The 17,815-nt window shown below is 50.8% G+C and overlaps 2 protein-coding genes across 9 annotated transcripts in view; both read left to right on the top strand.

Annotated features, from left to right (window-relative positions):
* SLC39A11 (solute carrier family 39 member 11) overlaps positions 1-13,474 on the top strand; it is a 444,518-nt gene extending 431,044 nt beyond the window's left edge. For all 6 annotated transcript variants that reach the window (XM_021066702.1, XM_021066703.1, XM_021066701.1 and 3 more), the window contains 3 exons: positions 5,100-5,198; positions 7,984-8,142; positions 9,418-13,474. In XM_021066702.1, the coding sequence (XP_020922361.1) occupies positions 5,100-5,198; positions 7,984-8,142; positions 9,418-9,496 (337 nt within the window). In that variant the 3' untranslated portion in view covers positions 9,497-13,474. The remainder of the gene's footprint in view (positions 1-5,099; positions 5,199-7,983; positions 8,143-9,417) is intronic.
* LOC102165318 overlaps positions 14,065-17,815 on the top strand; it is a 381,153-nt gene continuing 377,402 nt past the window's right edge. For all 3 annotated transcript variants that reach the window (XR_002337040.1, XR_002337038.1, XR_002337041.1), the window contains exons 1-2: positions 14,065-14,366; positions 15,410-15,506. The gene's annotated coding sequence lies outside the window, so the exon portion shown is untranslated. The remainder of the gene's footprint in view (positions 14,367-15,409; positions 15,507-17,815) is intronic.

Raw genomic sequence — 17,815 nt, forward strand, 5'->3', positions numbered from 1 at the left:
GATGCAAATGGAGAAGCAGAATAGAGGGGACCAAGCCCCTTCACTGGGTCACCCCACCTCATCGACATCTACCAGACGCGTGTCATACAGCGACCAGGGAAACGTGGTACGCCAGCGTTTGTGTGCAGAGGATGGCCAAGAGGTGATGGGTAGGGAGGTGGGAAAGGCAGGGAAGCTCTGGTCCAGCCCTCGCTGTGCGCTGGAGGAGCCCAGGAGCCCTCAGCAGAGATTCCGTGGTTGCCCAGCGGGGCGGCGCCCTGCTGAGAAAGGCTGGCAGGATCCCGAGGGTGGGGCACCTGGTTGGGCTGGCAGCCCAGTGTGCCAGGGCCGGGCAGGGCCCAGGGAACACACTTGCCAGGCCTAGAAGAATGGAGTTTCTGTGCTGTTTATCAGGACGGTGGCTCCCAGGCAGGATGTGGAGGAGGCAGACGGCGGCAGTCAGCCCCCAGACACGGCGAGGACTTTGAACGGGGGAGCCCCACCTCTGACTCGTTGGTGACAAGGGCCGGGCAGCTCCACGGTTAGGTCTGGGCTGAGTGGTGCGCCTGCCTGTAAACCCAGGGGACAGGAGATGACAGTGGACAGCGAGCCGGAAGGGGCTGTTTCCATGTCAGACAAGGGACATATGACCTGGCCTGTCACCCTGACCTTCCTCATTGGAGGAAAACGTGGACCTTTGCGCAAGATCAAGGAACTGGCTGTATCCACTCCACCGTTTGGGGGCAGCGAGGGGATGGTGGAAGGGTTTGGAGGAAGAGAACACTGCCGTAGGGTCTGTCCAAGAAGGCAGGACAGGTGCCAGTGAAACACGGGCAGAAGTTTGCCCTTAAGGTTCATTTTATTGACAAAAATATATCTCAAATGCGCCCCACTCCTGGAATAGGAGCTCAGGGTCAGCTTGGTCTGTGACTGTGATGGCAGAAGCCTATAGAAGGAGCTGTTTCTGCCCAGGGCTGCTGGGGGCATGAGCATCAGGGCCTGGGCATTTGATCAAGGCTAGACAGCGTGATCCAGGGCAGTCCCCAGACCAGCCCCTGAGGCCAGCTCCCATCCCCTGCCCCGGATAGAGGAGTTTATCCTCAAGCCTTTTGAGGCAAGAGACAACACTCTTTTTATTTATTTATTTATTTTTTGATTTTTAGAGCCGCACCCATGGCATATGGAGATTCCCAGGCTTGGGGTTGAACCAAAGCTACAGCTGCCAGCCAACAACATAGCCACAGCAACGCCAGATAGGAGCCGCATCTGCAACCTACGGCACAGCTTACGGCAATGCCGGATCCTTAACCCACTAAGCAAGGCCAGGGATTGAACCCTCATCCTCATGGATACTAGTTGGATTCATTTACGCTGTGCCACAGGGGGAACTCCCGACTTTTGTTTTGTTTTTCCCCTTTCTTTTTTTTTTAAATTTTTTATTACAATATAGTTGATTTACAGTGTTGTACCAATTTCTGCTGTATAGCAAAGTAACTCAGTCATACAAATATATACACATTTCTTTCTTACATTATCTTCCATGATGGTCTATCCAAGAGATAGGATAGAGTTCCCTGTGCTCTACAGTAGGACCTCATTGCTTATCCATCCTAAATGTAATAGTTTGCATCTACTGATCCCAAACTCCCAGTCCATCCCACTCCCTACAACCCTCCTCCTTGGCCACCACAAGTCTGTTCTCTATGTCTATGAGACTGTTTCTGTTCTATAGATAGGCTCATCTGTGCCATATTTTAGATTCCACACTGAATTAATATCATTTGGTGTTTGTCTTTCTCTTTCTGACTTACTTCACTTGGTATGATCATCTCTAGTTGCATCCATGTTGCTGCAAATGCATTATTTCATTCTTCTTTATGGCTGAGTAGTATTCCATTGCATATATGTACCACATCTTCTTTTTTTAATTACTTAATGAATTTTATTACATGTATGGGTGTACAACAATCATCACAACTAAGTTTTACAGCATTTCCATCCCAAACCCTCAGTGCATCTCCCCACCCCCCAACCTGTGTCCTTTGGAAAGCATAAGTTTTTCAAAGTCTGTGAGTCGGTATCTGTTCTGCAAAGAAGTTCATTATGTCTTTTTTTTAGATTCCACATGTAAGTGATAGGATTTGATGTTAGTGTCTTATTGTCTGACTGACTTCACTTAGCATGATAATTTCTAGGTCTATCCATGTTGCTGCAAATGCTGTTATTTCTTTCCTTTTAATGGCTGAGTAATATTCCATTGTGTATATGTACCACGTCTTCTTAATCCATTCATTTGTCAGTGGACATTCGGGTTGTTTCCATGTCTTGACTATTGTAAATAGTGCTGCAATGAACATACAGGTGCATGTATCTTTTTGAACTATAGTTTTGTCAGGAGTAGTTCTATGTTTAGTTTTCTGTATTTACTGTTTTCCATAGTGGATGCAACAATTTACATGGAAGGGAGTGAGTTTTGATTCAGGGCAGAAAGTACTCTGAGCCTATCTTGGCAGTAGTGGGACTATGAGTTCTTGGAAAGGCCTCAGAGCTGGAGAGGGTTTGGCCCCCGCCCTGGCCCCACTCTGCTTCCTGAAGCTAAATCAGTCCTCTAATTGACACTGACTGTCCTGCAGTCCCATTTTCTGTTGCCCCTTCTATCATCAGCTCACACTGGAACCGCAGTGATAACATGCACCCCCATCCCACAATAGGGGCAGGGTTAGGACTGGGTTCTCAGTACACCAGGTCCTCTGTGCTAACGGCTTTAGAAGTCCGGTCCCAGGTCATCGTCCTGGCGCCCTTTGGAAGGGAGGAAGAGTTTGTGTTGTTCTTTGAAGTCTACGACAGGGCACATGGACCATAGCACAGACAACCAGTCATGGGCCCAAGAGTTGAACATAAGCAAAGCCCAAATGTCAACTGCCGTAGGTGAGGACCTCGGGAGGGGTGGGGTGCTCAAGGCCAAGGGTTTGTGGTTTCATCTTGTCAAGACCTCTGTGTACCACTCAGACATTAGGGCAGGAGTCTGCCAACAATAACCCTAATCCGGCCCACCACTTACTCTTGTAAATAAAGTTTTATTGGAACACAGCCCCGCCCCCTTTTTAACATGCATTGCAAAAGTAGAGCGAAGTCATTACGACAGAGACCCACTGGCCCTCAAAACTTAAAATATTTACTCTCTGGCCCTGTGCTGCTGTCCTCTGGCTCATGGAATGAGGTCAGAGCATGTCTGAACCCCTCCCTCCGTCAGAAGCAAGAGGAGGGGGCTGCCTTAGGCAACAGACAAGGAGGCCAGTCACCTCCAGGGAGGTCACCACACAACTGAGTGACACAGCTGGGCGCCTTTTACAGACAGTTTTTCCTGGAGTTGCTCGGTCCTCTCGGTGACCCTGTCAGCCCTAAGCCATTGGAATATTCCCTTCCTCAAGGAACGAAGGATGATTTTTCAGATGCCGTCACTTTGATGAGCTGATGGGAGGATGTTGAGGGCAAACAATGCAAAGCTGTCAAGAAGGGACAGGAGGGGAATTAAATGACATGAACCACATGCGGGTGAAAGATAAGTCCAAGATTCCGGCAGGGTCAGTCTCTTCCTACGAGTGTCCTTGACCTGGCAGCTCCCCAATGGAGCTCCCAGGATCTCTGGAGCTGTGAGTCCCGTGTGAACTGTGCATGCATGACTTGGGGGAACCAAAGCCGAAACAGGCTGTTTCAAGACCTTAAACAAAAGGAAGACAAGCTATTAAATGCTGAGGCTTACCATAGGTCCTCTTTGCTGGAGGGTAGAACTGGCCAGAACTGGCCTAATGGAAATGGGCCCTTGTCCCAGGGCCTTGGGATGAGTGAGTGGGCAGGGAGGATGGGTGGAGTGGGCTGCTGGTCCACAGCACCCCCTCGCCGCTGTCCAGAGCTGATGGGTAGATTCCTCTTGGCTGCAAGGTAGATGCATGGAAGCAAATGGACCAGAAAGCCAAGTGCCAGGGGAGGTTTCCTTTTCTATCCAGTCCGCTCACGACTCTCTCAGGCCACATGTCGGGATGGCTGGCCCAGTGGCACCTACATCCCATACCCTGGAGATCTTTGGTGACCAGATGAGCCCTGATGGAGGGGCTGCCCCGGGATCTGTCCAGCCAAGGTTGAATCTTGTCTGGGGACAGACCCCGAAACCGCCTTCCCATTGTATTCGGACTGACCCCGTTTCCCTCCCACCGTGCCTTTCCTCCCATGTGGGGACATTCAGTTTAGTCAGTTTCCTCCATGCGGAATGAGGGTTCTTAATTTATGCGTGTGCTCAGGGGCAGTCTCCCTGGGGGTCTCGTTGCACTTTGGTCCCCATCTCATTCTGTTTCTCCCTCCCTTGCACCCCAATACCTGGTCTATGTGCAGAGCAGGCTCTTGAGGCTTGGCTCTGACCCACTGACAGGTTCACACAGCCCAGCCCCTCAGTGTCCTGCAGAGGCACAAGGAGAGAGGGTCACAGGGAGCTCACGGGGCCCCCAAGAAGTGCAGTGCCGTTGCCAGACCGCCCTGGAGAGCCCACAGGGAAGCCAAGCCCCGACCCAGATCTGTGTCCCCATCAGAGCCTGCATCCGTGCTTCCTTGTCCCATGTCTGAAGTTGCCTCTTGACAAAGCGCGGTAAATCCATCTCCGTGGTGGAAGGGGATGGGCCAAAAGTAGTGAACACTTCACATGTGCCAGGAACCTTACGGGCATTGTATTAGGTCTTTGGGCCACTGCAGCCTTTCGTGGCTGCTGTTTTTATCCCCATGTAACCTCTTCTGTGTTATATACGGGGAGCTGAGGTGTAGACATTAAATGACTTGTGCAGAGTTGTGCAGCTATGTGGGCTCCTCGAACACGCAGCCAGTGTGTTCTCTATGATGCGGTAGCATCATAAACATGGGGCGTCTCCAGGGGCCAAGGACAGCGTGAAGCGGGGGAGGACCCATGTCACCCCTCCCTCTCCTTGCCTTGTCCACCTGCACACACGCCCAAACCTTTCTCCTTCCTCCACCTGGACAGCACAGGACGGTGGGGGGCTGAGGGACCAGGGACCCCGGTCTCTGTGGGTGCTCGATTCTGACCGCTGCCTTCACATGCCTTCTCCGTCTTTCAGGAATTTGGCCATTGGAATCGGGATCCAGAATTTCCCGGAGGGCCTCGCTGTCAGCCTTCCCCTGCGAGGGGCTGGCTTCTCCACCTGGAGAGCCTTCTGGTAAGTGCTCCAGATGCTGGCCGGCATAGGCCGGGGTGGTGTCGGAAGACCAGCAGTGCCCCTCTGGGCTTCTTCCTTGAAGAACCACCTCTTTCCAGCCTGGAAGTGAATCTGGAGCTTCTGGAAGCACTGACAATCTGGTTGAATCCTCCACCCCCAAGGCTGGGAGAGACCTCAAGACACTCATGTCTTGACCTTCAGCCCCCATGGCTGAGTTTCCTGTTTTCAAAACCCGTCCAGGGATGGCCGCCCCCATTCCGTGTCAGGTTTTCTCCCCCTCGGGTGGGAAGAACTGAGGTAGTCCTTGTGTCACTCTACACGTCACACGTCCAAACGTAGGTTCATTCACCACAGCCTGTCCCCAAGGGTCATCGCAGTAGCTCCTCTCATGACCCTTGTCAAGGCGAAGACCAGGATATGTCAGCAACATCTGGCCAGGTGATGCTCTGACTCTCACGCTTCGTGTTTTCATCATCCCCAGAGGGTGTTCCAGTCTCTTCCTTGGTTGTACCTTTTCACTGACCTGTAAGTTGAGTCCCCAGGTCTCGCAGGAGAGAAGCATGGCCCAGAGTGTCAGATGACCAGCTCAAGTCACCTTCACCTGGCTCATCCGTGAAGATGCCAAGGCTGTAATGTCTTGCTCCTCACCTCGGGTCTCTGAGCCTCAGAACACCTCTCTATTAAAGCAGTCGCCTTGCCGGCATGTATGTCGAGAGCATTGAAAGACTGCTCATAACAATTAAAGAACACCTTCTAGGGGTTCCCTGGTGGCCCTGCAGTTAGGGATCTGACGTTGTCACTGCTGTGACTCGGCTTCAGTCTCTGGCCCCGGGGATTTATGTATATGCTATGCGCACAGCCAAAAAAAAAAAAAAAGGAGGGGCCTTACGACTTACGAGTTCTTGCGTATACTTAGATGATTTATTTCCAGCCTCCCTCATCTCTTGTCTCCATTTTTGGAGACTACGGAATAGAGGTTTGGAGGAGGGCAGAGCAAACACAAATCCTGGTCCTTCAAGATGTGTGTTTGCTAATGTGCGTTCCGACGTGAGCCCGACAGCCGTGACTCATCTCACACAGGAGAGGCTCCCCGGCCCAGGAACAGAGGGGGTGGGCACCTGGGGTCTGTGTCCAGACCCCGAGATTAAACTTTTTGTTTACCTATACACACCTGAGCGCTGCAGAGCCTGCTGGGCCATGCAAGCAAGCATGGAACCAAGAAGTATTGGCCTCGAGGACACGACAGTGCCGACAGGGTGGCGCCCATGCCCACATCTGCTCCTGGCCAGGGAGGAGCAGGGACTGGGCGGGCATCCCCTGTCCTTTCCTGTCATCTGGGGGCAGGGAGCTGGGAGGGGAAGTCATCTCCCCCCATTCTATAGATGAAGGAACTGAGGCGCAGAGGCACTCTGTCTCACCCAGTGCCCACAGCCAGGGGCGGTGGGAAAGACGTCTCAATACCCTGTGGATTGGTGCTCAGCCTGTACGTGCATCTTTTGCAGGTAGGGCTCAGCCGTGGGGTTTGACTTATCTCCTGGCCCTGAATTCCCAGTGCTCCTGTCGGCTGCTGGGGATTTTTTGTTTGTTTTTTGGGGCCGCGCTGGCAGCATATGGAGGTCCTCAGGCTAGGGGTCCAATCGGAGCTGTAGCCGCCAGCCTACACCACAGCCATAGCAGCGCCAGATCCGAGCTGTGTCTGCACCTACATCACAGCTCATGGCAACACCAGATCCTTAACCCACTGAGTGAGGCCAGGGATTGAACCCGCAACCTCATGGTTCCTAGTCGGATTTGTTGCCACTGTGCCACCACGGGAACTCCATGGGCTGTTTTAATCAGGGCTCATGGGATTTCAGGCTGCGGAGCCCCACACTCACTAGCTCAAATTGAAGGATTTTTCAAAAGGCATGATCTCACCTTAATCTGAGATGGAGGTAGTGGGGACAGGCCCTCACTATACACTTGGCCAGGTAGGTCCACCTTTTGGGCAGAGGTGGAGGGGTGCAGGTCCTTCAGAAGGTCCCCCAGACACACCAGGCATAAGCATCCTTAGGAGATGTCCATACCACTCCCGGTCAGTGTCCTCTCCTCCAAAAGACAATGGCAGGATCACGATGAATGGATATATAGCATGTGGTGCATCCATACAGCGGGCTATTATGCAGTCGCAGGAGGAATGAAGTACCAATACAGGTTACAACATGGATGCACCTTGAAGACATGATGCGAAGCGAAAGACAGTAAAAGGCATTGCACACCGTCTGATTCCATTTGTAGGAACTCTACAGGATTGGCAAATCCATAGAGACAAAAAGGAGATTAGCGGTTGCCAGGGGCTGTGGGGGGCGGGAGGAATGGGGAGTGGCTGCTGGTGGGTATGGGGTTTCCTTTCTGGGGTGATGAAAATGTTCTGGAATTAGATCGTGGTGAGGGTTGCACAACCTCGTGACTATACTAAAAACCACCAAACTATACACACACTAAGTGGGTGTGCCATTTGGTATGTGAATTATATGTCAGTAATGCTGTCATTTTAAAAAGACAACGTGGGAAACTTAAATCTCTGGCATAAACCACGGAGTGTCTACTGTAACTGTGTAATAAGAGTTGGAGAAGGAGAAAGAGATGGTTACAAAAAGCCGTGAGGAGCTTTTGCACCACCGCACCAGAGGGGATGCCGTGGAAGAAAATGCATCCATTTTTCTAGCCCGAGTCAGCGGGCTGAGCTTGTTGAGCGCCTGCTTGACCCTCCCCGTGGTGGGACGTGTCTCTGTCCTCTCCTTAGGTACGGGCAGCTGAGCGGCATGGTGGAGCCTCTGGCCGGGGTCTTCGGTGCCTTCGCGGTGGTGCTGGCTGAGCCCATCCTGCCCTACGCTCTGGCCTTTGCCGCTGGCGCCATGGTCTATGTGGTCATGGATGACATCATCCCCGAAGCTCAGATCAGGTAGGAGAGCTTCCCCTCCCTCATCTGCCTGGGCTCCAGCCTCTGTGCCTACCCTTTATTTCTTTTAATTTTTTTTTAATTTTTTTTTACTTATGTATTTATTTGGCTGCAGCATGCAGGGGTTTGATTTGGGATCTAAGCTTCCAGACTGGGGATGGCACCTGGGCTGCAGCGATGAAAGTGCCAAATCCTATCCACTAGACCACCAGGGAACTCCTTGCGCTTTCTTTGCTCCTCCTTTCTTTAACTCTAGCCCTTCCTGCCCCTTCCCAAGATTATCCCCACCTCCTCCTCAACTGTGCTCTTAGAAACTAAAACAAGAAGTAGCAGGTAAGTGAGAGGAGAGTGATATTCAGTTGCATACACACCCCACTCCCCCCAAGAAACAGACTGTTATTGTTGGATATTCTCTCCCCTTTCTGTCTCCCTCCCCCTCCTCCCTCTTTCCTCCCTCCTCCTTTGCCTCCTCCCCTCTCCCCCACCTTTAGATTTTTCTGGGGCCCGAATGAGGGAGAGAGGAGCTCTAAAATGTTAACCAAAGCTCTATACCCAGCTTCTCATTGTCCAGCTATAGGCCAAGTATTGGGGCTAAGAAATTCCTCTCTTTGTTTTCGTTTGGTTTTTATAGCAGAATGATTTTGAGGCTAGTATACAAGGTCAGACGAAATCATAGCCTCCAAAAATAATAGCCGCTCTTTATTATTCAAGCATGGATTTCAGAGCCATGATAGGTGACTGTGAGTAAATTTCTTACTATGCCTCAGTCTCCCCCCCTGTGAAGTGGGGCTAACAATAGTACCGATCTCATGTGTTTATCCTTGTGGCTTATATGAGTTAGTCTGCCTGGCATGTCGTGAGCCCCAGTAAATGTTACTTGTCAATATTATGACTATTTTTTTTTTTTTGCCTTTTTTTTAGGGCCTCAACCACAGCATATGGAAGTTCCCAGGGTAGGGGTCGAATTGGAGCTACAGCTGCTGGCCTACGCCAGAGCCACAGCAACACAGGATCCGAGCCGCGTCTGCGACCTACAGCACAGCTCACGGCAGCACCGGATCCTTAACCCACTGAACGAGGCCAGGGGTCGAACCCGCAACCTCATGGTTCCTAGTCGGATTCGTTTCCGCTGCGCCAGGATGGGAAGTCCAATATTATGACTATTCATAGAAGTAGTATATTTCTCTTGGAATTGGACATCGTGGAGGATGCTTTCAGCCTGGACAGTGTCCTGTGGTGCACCGAGGTCTGACTTTTCTTCGCTTCCTTCCCTTCCAGTGGTAACGGCAAGCTGGCGTCCTGGGCCTCCATCCTGGGTTTCGTGGTGATGATGTCGCTGGACGTTGGTCTGGGCTAGGGCTGAAAGGCTTCCGGACCCCAGGGAAGGCAGCACAGGCAAACCGCCATGGTTGGCTTCTGCAGGACCGCAAGCCTCTTTCTTCACATGAAAACATGCTTCCCTTCCCCCTTTCATCTCATGACCTTGATTGACTGTGATTATAAGAAGACAGTCTTTTTAGTTTTCTTTTGTGGGAGATAGTGGTTTTATTTGGAATTTCAAGTTGCCCCAGAACTATAGATTTTTGCTTGGCCGCTAAATGGAATCGCTCTTCGGTGGGGTTACCCAGGACCTACAGATCAGGGAAATCTTTGCCTTTGTAACCTTCAGTCTCCCTCGCTAGACGCAATGCTGACTCCTCAAGGTCACTGACAGAAGCAAGCTACCAAGAGAGGCGTCTCCTAAGCATCCTTGCCTAGTGACTGGGCGCAGAATGGCTAGGACAGCGCTCCTCCGTCCCTCCTGATCTTTCACTGCTGATCCCCCCATCCAGACTGGAGCTGGAGCATCCTGGACAAAGCACCCTGCTTGCCAAGGTCTAAGGAGGAACATACCTTCCTCTGCCTCCCCGCAGGGAGATGTGATGTGGGACGAGGCTCAGACAAAGGGAAGCAAATCGGCTAGTCTCTCTCTCTCTCTTTTTTTAAGGCAAAGATTGACTCATGGATGTGAAGGGAATTAAAACCACTGTGAACGCACAGTGGGCCCTGTGAAAAGAGGGCAGAGCGAAGCTTTGATCAGAGACCTCTGCTCTCTCTGAATTCCCAGAGCAACCTGGTTTGCCATGGTTTTCAAATCCCCAGGTGTGTACTTTGATGAGTCCTTCATTTCTCTAAGACACTCGGGGACACCAGCAAACGGCTAGAACGCAAACCTTTCAGTTACTTGTGGCAGGAACCATGTAAGCTAATTTATGTGGGTGAAAGATATTTGGAATCTGCACTGGATCCTTCTCCGTTGACCATTTGGTACCTGTATCCTGACCCAGACCTCTTAAGCTACAGCAGGCATTGCTGGATTTTGGCCAGAGAGCTCAGAATGAGAAAGGAAGGGGAGTAGGAAAAGAAGAGTTCGTTTTTTAGAAAATTTCCTCTTTTAAGGTAAATTTGAGCCAAGTGAGCATTCTAAAGTTACCCTGAAGAATGACATGAGTGAGACTTAGAAGCCAACTGCTCCTTCCTGCGCACAGCTTCTCCAGCAGGGGTGACATGACTTGTCTGCTTCAGATATAGCAAAGGCCTGCCTTCCCCTCTGGTCAAAAGAGCATATGGGACCTTGAGCGGGCTCCGCTCAATAGCCAGGTATTCTGGCATTGGGTGAGCAATGCCTGCCTTGCGTTGACGTGTCGCATTGCTTCCAAGGGTGAATACACTGTCCTGTGAATGCCCTAAGACCCTACGCTGCATCTATGTATGTTCTTTCAGAGCACTGATGATCAAAACGGAAGACACACTCAAAGGTTTGACTGGTTGAGGTTCATTGGCTCAGTGGTGGGCACATGTGTATTTTTATGTCTTTGTATGTAGTTCTACAAAATGCAGACTTCTTTCTGATGGATAAGACCTCACAACTGTGATGAATATCAATAAAGGGGGTACTGTTGGGGACGACCTGCGCCATGCCCAAGTCCTTCTCAAAACTGCTTCTTTCCAGGGTTGTTAATATCAGAGCTGACTAATGTTAGTCCTAACATCTTCCCTGCCCAACACCAGGAGAGGCAAAGGAAGGAGCCCAGATGAGAAGGGCTCGCTAGATGCATGGTCGCAAGCAAGAGCATCCGACTCCCTAGACACAGTAAGAGGGGGCTCCTGGGATCTATAGAGTCAGGCTTGAAAATGGGTTGGACCCAAGAAAAGATCAGAGACTATGGCCCCATCGCATCTCAAAAACAGCTTAATTTGGATGACACAGTCCTTCGATATTGGACCTTTATTGCCACCCCTTGATGCTACCACCACCCCCACGGGAAGGATTCTAAACCCACCCTGAGTCTTTGAGTCCTGGCTTCACATTCAAAAGTCTGGCAGGAACATCTAGCTGGCTGAGCTTAGATTCTGTGCCCATGAACTAGCTGGTTTGCCCTCTTATCAAGACTAACACAATAATGGATTGTCCAGTTTTTGGAATGAATTCAGATGGTGGAGAACCAAAAGAAAGAAAAACTGAAGTTTATCACAGCCTCACTCTTTTGCTGCTTAACATCTGCATGCATGCTGATTCCTTTATCTTTTAAAAAAATCTTTCTGCTTAGAAAATGGAGCTATCCTCCATGCAGTCGAAACTTTATACTCCCTAATTCCCTTTTCCCTAGTGACTGGCTGCCCTGGGGGTGGACCACTCCTTTCTTGGATTCAAAACCTCTAGCAGGTGGAGTCCAATGTTGAAGAGAGTGAGAGTCAGTCCCTAAATTGGAGGGGCACGATCCCCATTCTTCTTCCAGATGCGCTTAGACTGGTGATGGAAGAGATAAAACCACGTGTTAATCATTCACACACATTCTGAAGAAACACCCATCTTAAAGCACAGTATCTCCAACCTCCTTAGATGTTCACTCAGAGCTAGTCGTGAAACCAAACTTTTGGTAATTCATGTCCCAGTGCAGAACAGATGGCTGATCCTGGTTGATGGGCTCCGATTGTAAGGACAGCTGCCCCTGGCCTTTCCTCTTGGACGGTCAAGTGGCTTCCTCGGTCAGAAGCGATGTTATACGGGCAGTCATGACGACAGGAACAGACACAAGGGTGATTCCAAGTCACCCTTGTGACATATGAATCTGCCTCTGGGAGGAGAAATCTCTGCCTTTTTATAGAGTTAGAAGTCCCCGGGGAGCAGTCTGCCAGCAAGCAGTATGCGGGACTATTAGAATATCATTAGAATCCGGGGCCAGGGGCCATCGCGGATCCGATGCGCGCTCAGTGGCAAAATCTGAAGGGGAAGGATGGCTAGGTGGTCACATCCACGCGTTGGTCTGTCTTCAGCACCTTGGCCACTTTTATTCTTGAATCAGTTGAGAAAGCAACGATGTCCCTGGGGAAAGAAGCTGGCATCTTATAGCGTCTTGGCCACTTTAAGTCTTCACAGAGGGGACTTTGGATGATCTTTCACTCTCCCCGAGGGACAGTTATTTTCACATCTGTCCTATTCTGAGAGGCGCAGCCATCTTTGTCTTCCCAAATGTCTCTGTCACCAAACCTCTCATCTTGCTTCGTTCGAGGGCTCGACCATTCATTCAGCCAGACCATTTGTCACTGCTCATAAACTGGTATAGCTTCTTGCATCAACCCATCTTTTCTTCCAAGCAGCGTGGTCAGAGAAATGTGTGCTTAGAAGTCTCCCCACCGGGAGGTTTTCTCTTCAGCACTGTCCTCAATGGGACGAAAGCATCAGGTCCCTTTCTAGACGGAGCCAGCATAGCACACAGAGCCACCTGTCCACTAGGCTCAGCCGCTGTTCCCCTTAGTCACTGGGACACTGCCATTGAAGCCACTGTTGAGGTGGTGAAGGGTCAGGAATAGGAACAGACACATGAAGAAATGTGGCCCAGCTAAGCCATTTCCACCTGGTAATTGGATTTTGTAAGGCTGTTAGGTGATCTAGGACCTGACGGACATCTTGGGTCACGGATGACAATTGATGCTTCACAAAGAACCCCCTGGTGTCCAACCGTCAGTCTACTGAGGCCCAGAATGTACTCTCAGATTTTTTTTTAAATTTTTTATGACCTTGTCCCCACAGGTCTAGGGAAAGATCATGGTTTTTGTTTGTTTTGTTTTTGTTTGTGTTGATTTGTTTTGTTCTTTGCCATACTGGCAGCCTGTGGAAGCTCCTGGGCCAGGGATCGAGCCCAAGCCACAGCAGCAAACCGAGCAGTGACTAGGCCAGAGGCTTAACCTGCTGCTCCACAAGAGAACTCCACTCCTACCTACCTTCTTAAGCTAGCACAGTGAACACTGAATCTCTGTAACGATTACATATCAATAAATTGAGACTACCTTACATGTGTGTTCTTCCCCCATCCCCACACCTATTTCCCCTCAAATTTGTCAGTAAGGTTTAGAAAAATCCTGAAATGATGTGGGTTCCAAGTCCTTACCATCCCTGGTTTGAGTGTGCCGCCGCCCTCCCTGTGGGAGCGAGCTGGGATAAAACCCCATCACTTCTGCCGCCTGGACAGGTAAAGCCGTGGGGGAGAACTGGGTTTCTTTTGTAGGGTGACTCCCTTAGGCAAAGCAATTACAATGTCTTATCTGATTACATATAACAAAAGCCACCGATCTCAGGTGTTTAGAGCACCAATTTTTAACCTACACATCTCGGGCCGGCCGTGCGCCGGCAGGGTCTTCCAAAGGCGCAGGGTCCCCAGCTCTCGTGTCATCTCCCCTGGCTACTGTCCCGGGCTCGGCCAACAGCCTGCCGGTGCGACCCTTCCCTGGGGCACAGAGCAGAGGCACGCTGGAGCCTCGAGCTTCTGCCTCCGCGGAGGGAGCGGGGCGGCGGGGGGTGGGGGGGGGAGGGGGGTCGCCGGCGCTGCGCCGGGGGCGGGGCTTTGCACGCACGCAGTGGGCGGCGCTCCCGGCGCCCTGAGACCCGCCTCCCTCCGTCGCCGCCTGCGGACAGACGCAACTCGCGTCCCTTGTGGCCCCACTTGCCAAGGGCCAGGCCTGGCCATACCACTAAAGGGGCCCGTGGTTTCCCGGGGCTCCTTGCCATCTGCAGCGGGTTGCTCCCAGCTTGTCCCTTCCAAGAATGCACCCGAGTTTGGGGGATCTGACGTTTACACAATTTGAGGAAAATAGTTCACAAGTACAACACACAAAGTTAAACACAAGGCTTTGAGGGGGCCACTGTGAACCAGCGTCCCTGCAGTTGAGGCTCCACTGGCTTTAAGGTAAGTGCACCTCTGGTCCCGGGTGTGCTTTTAATTCACGCAGCTTGCAGGGCAGGGACGCCTGTAGTCCCCGGGGATTTAGAGGCCGCAGCACGACTTCAGGAGTCCTATGCCGTGAATTCACTTTTTGACCATCTCCCTAACACACCTCAGCTCAGTAGTGTGTTCCTGGGCGGGAGGAAGCTCCTCCTAGAGGAACTAAACCTGGAGAGAGGACTTTTTTCCTCCCTCTGTCCTGCAGGATGCAGGAGAGAAGCTGGACCAGGGCTGTCAATGAGAGTTGTGGGAAACCAACCCTGAACCCACCTTTGGATTCTGTTCAGCCCCCTTCCCTCTCTCTCTTTTTTTCCCTCATCCTCTTGACCTTGCATAGCCACCGTCTTTCCCCAAGAGCTGTCACTGAGACCTCTGCAGCTGCTGGTGAGGCTGCACAGCCTCAGCACCCCCCCCCCAACATACGGCACATGCCCCCTAGCATCCTTAGGACACTATTGCGGCCTTCTGTTCCAAGACACCGAAGACACAGGTGGATGGATGAGTTAAAAGGGCTATTGTATCATGTTGGCCTAAGGAAAGGCATGTGAACAGCACAAAGGTGATTGATGGGATTCTTCGTACAGGGAAGACTTGTATCCCAACATCCCTGCCCCCACCATCCTCCCTCAGATTAAAAGATCAGAGTGGAGATTGTGTGGGGTCTTTTCTGATGTAGTCTCTAGTCTCCAGCAAACTATGAGCCACAAAATTAATGTCTCCCCCTGGCCTCTCTCCATCCAGCAGGGAGGGGTGTGGATCTAGGCTGTATGGAGTTGATGAGGACCCCCGCCCTGGGGTTTAAGGCCAGGCTGGCATCTCCCTTCACTGATTGCAAGAGCCATAAACTCCAAGAAGCCCAAGATGTGCCAGGGAAGGATGAAAATATAGGATAAGCCTGGGGGACGATGCCAAGAGAGGAGAGGCCTGTAGCTGGTTTCTGCCAGCATTCTAGGTGTGTGCACTAAGAGTGCAAGGGGTTACTCCCTTCTTTGACCTTTGCCTTTTAGGGTTAGAGTTCAGTATGCACTTGGGTCTGCAGCCTTCGCTGGTCACTACCACAGCCTGGAGGGTGTCCCGTGGAAAACAACAGCGAACTGATTTAAGGTCAGTGCTTTGGTTTGTACGTCATCATAGCTTTTCTGGAACAGGAATTGCTCCATTTCTGCTTTTTCAGTGAAGATGCTTCCTGAACTTAATATATGAAATGATAAGGAATGTAAGAGTGTTCATTTACTACCACGCCTGCGATACAGGTTGAAAGAAAAGAGACTGCTCTTAAAGAAATGGTTCATGAATCTGCAGATTTCTTCTGTGTGGACATTGGTCCTGTTTGGTAACTTGGTAGGAACTGGTCATTGTATGTGTTCTCTGCTCTTGTAGAGCAGACTAGCACAAGGTGAGTGGCTTAAATAAAGCAGTGTGATTTATTATTTCCGTTTCCCTGGGTTGGGAATTGGGACCAAGTTCAAGTGGGTCCTCACAAGGCTGCAGTCAAGGTGGTGGCTGGGCTGTGGTCTCATCCGGAGGCTCTGCCTTTAAGCCCACTCAAGTGGTTGGCAGAGTGAGTTCCTGCCGGTTGTAGGACTGGGGCCCCAGCTTCTTGCTGACCATTGGCTGGAGGATTTCCTTAGTTCCTAGGGGCTTCCTGCAGTTCCTAGAGGCCGTCCCCAAGTCCTTACCCTGGGCTTTCCAACATGGCAGCTGATGCCACCAAGCCAGCCTCTGGGTGAGTTTGCTAGCAAGCGGGGAGTCTTGTATAATGTACCGTCATCACACGAGTGCCATCCTATCACTTTTGCCATAGTCTCTGGGCTCATAAGCCCGGGTCACACAAGTTGGTGTCATGGGTTCACGGTCATCTTTTACATCAGTCAGGATAAGCGTGACAGAATAAACTATAGGCAGGTACAATATGGTTTTATTCTCTTTCTGATTTGCATCTACACTTCAGAATGGTGCAGTGGGAGGCGGGGAGGGTTGAGTGAGCAAGGAGGAGGTTGGAGTCAAGGACACCTGTCGAGAGAGATGAATGGTGCTGCGTGAGTCCTGGGGAGTCTTGGCCCTTCTGCCCTGCCCTTCTCTGAGAAGTTTCCATGGGCTGATCCCCGAAAACGGTGGGTCAGGGCTGTGGCCAGCTCTTGGCTTCTTTACATGACCCAGGAGCAGAAATTGGAGATGCCAGGTACTTGGGGCGCAGCATCAGCAAGTCTGTTCTCTTCCACCCCATCTTATGAGCATAGCGGAGCCAAGTATAAAAATAATTCAGATGCAGGTTACTGTTTCCAGGTAGGCCCCGTCCTGGGATGCAACAGAGATGTCTTACTTTTGGTCGCTGCCTTTAGTTTGACTTAGGAACATTTACCGATCAGCTCCTAACATGGTGAATTCCATGTTGAAGCTCAGCCAGTGGCTGCAGTTTGCAGGCAGAAGGACAGAAAGGGACACAAGGGCAATAGCATCCCCCAAACAGAGTCCACTGACGGGATCTATAAGATGGTATAGACCTGGAAGTCCCTCAAGGAGTGTTTGGTTTATATGTATACACACACACATAGTTGTACATTCAACATGCGTTTCAAAGACTTGTGTAATAAGAACAACAAAAATCCTGTAGGTCAAAGTCGAGCTTTAACTTTCTCGCTTTGGAACCCAAACGTCAGTGTAAAGGGATGTTTCAGGTTATCCGGCACAGACTAAAAGGGATCATGCTGCGGAGAGCAGAAAGGCTCATGAAGCCACATCGTCCTCCTTCTTAAGATCTGTTTTTTTTTAAATTGTTAAAAAAATTTTTTTTATTGAAGTATAGTTGATTTACAGTGTTCTGTCAATATCTGCAGTACAGCCAAGGAACCCAGTCATACGTGTGTGTGTGTGTGTGTGTGTGTGTGTGTGTGTGTGTGTGTGTGTGTGTGTGTGTGTATTCTTTTGCTTACCCAATAGGTTATGCCTGTTTAGGGGGAGGAGTGACATAGGGTGTGTGTGTTTATTTAATGTAGAATTCTTGGCACGTGTAAAAGTCTTGGCAAACCTATCAGGTTGGCAGGTGCTGAAAGGTCAAATCCTCTTTTTCCAAACCAGAAAAACTCTGATGTCAGTTTCCCATTCTCCTGCTCACGGCTCCCCCAGGCAGAGGGCCACCTCCCTTCGCCCTCGGGGGACAGAGGCACCAGACACAGTGATGACACAGCCGTGGAAGTTAAAGGGAGAGGCAGGTTTAGATCTTTTCCTCCGGGGACTCTGTCATTTATGAATATTCATTGTGAAAGCCGGGGATGAAAATGGGTGGATGCTTTAGCCTCATCTTAAGGTTTGGATTGTGGTAGGATGTGGGGGGGGGGGCAGGTAGGAAAGGAGACAGGGAATTTAATGGGGGTGCACTTGGCCCCATTGCAGAAATGTGCTGTGGGCTGGAG

The sequence above is a fragment of the Sus scrofa genome, chromosome 12, assembly GCF_000003025.6.
Source record: "Sus scrofa isolate TJ Tabasco breed Duroc chromosome 12, Sscrofa11.1, whole genome shotgun sequence".
In the NCBI taxonomy this organism is placed as follows: Eukaryota; Metazoa; Chordata; class Mammalia; order Artiodactyla; family Suidae; genus Sus; species Sus scrofa.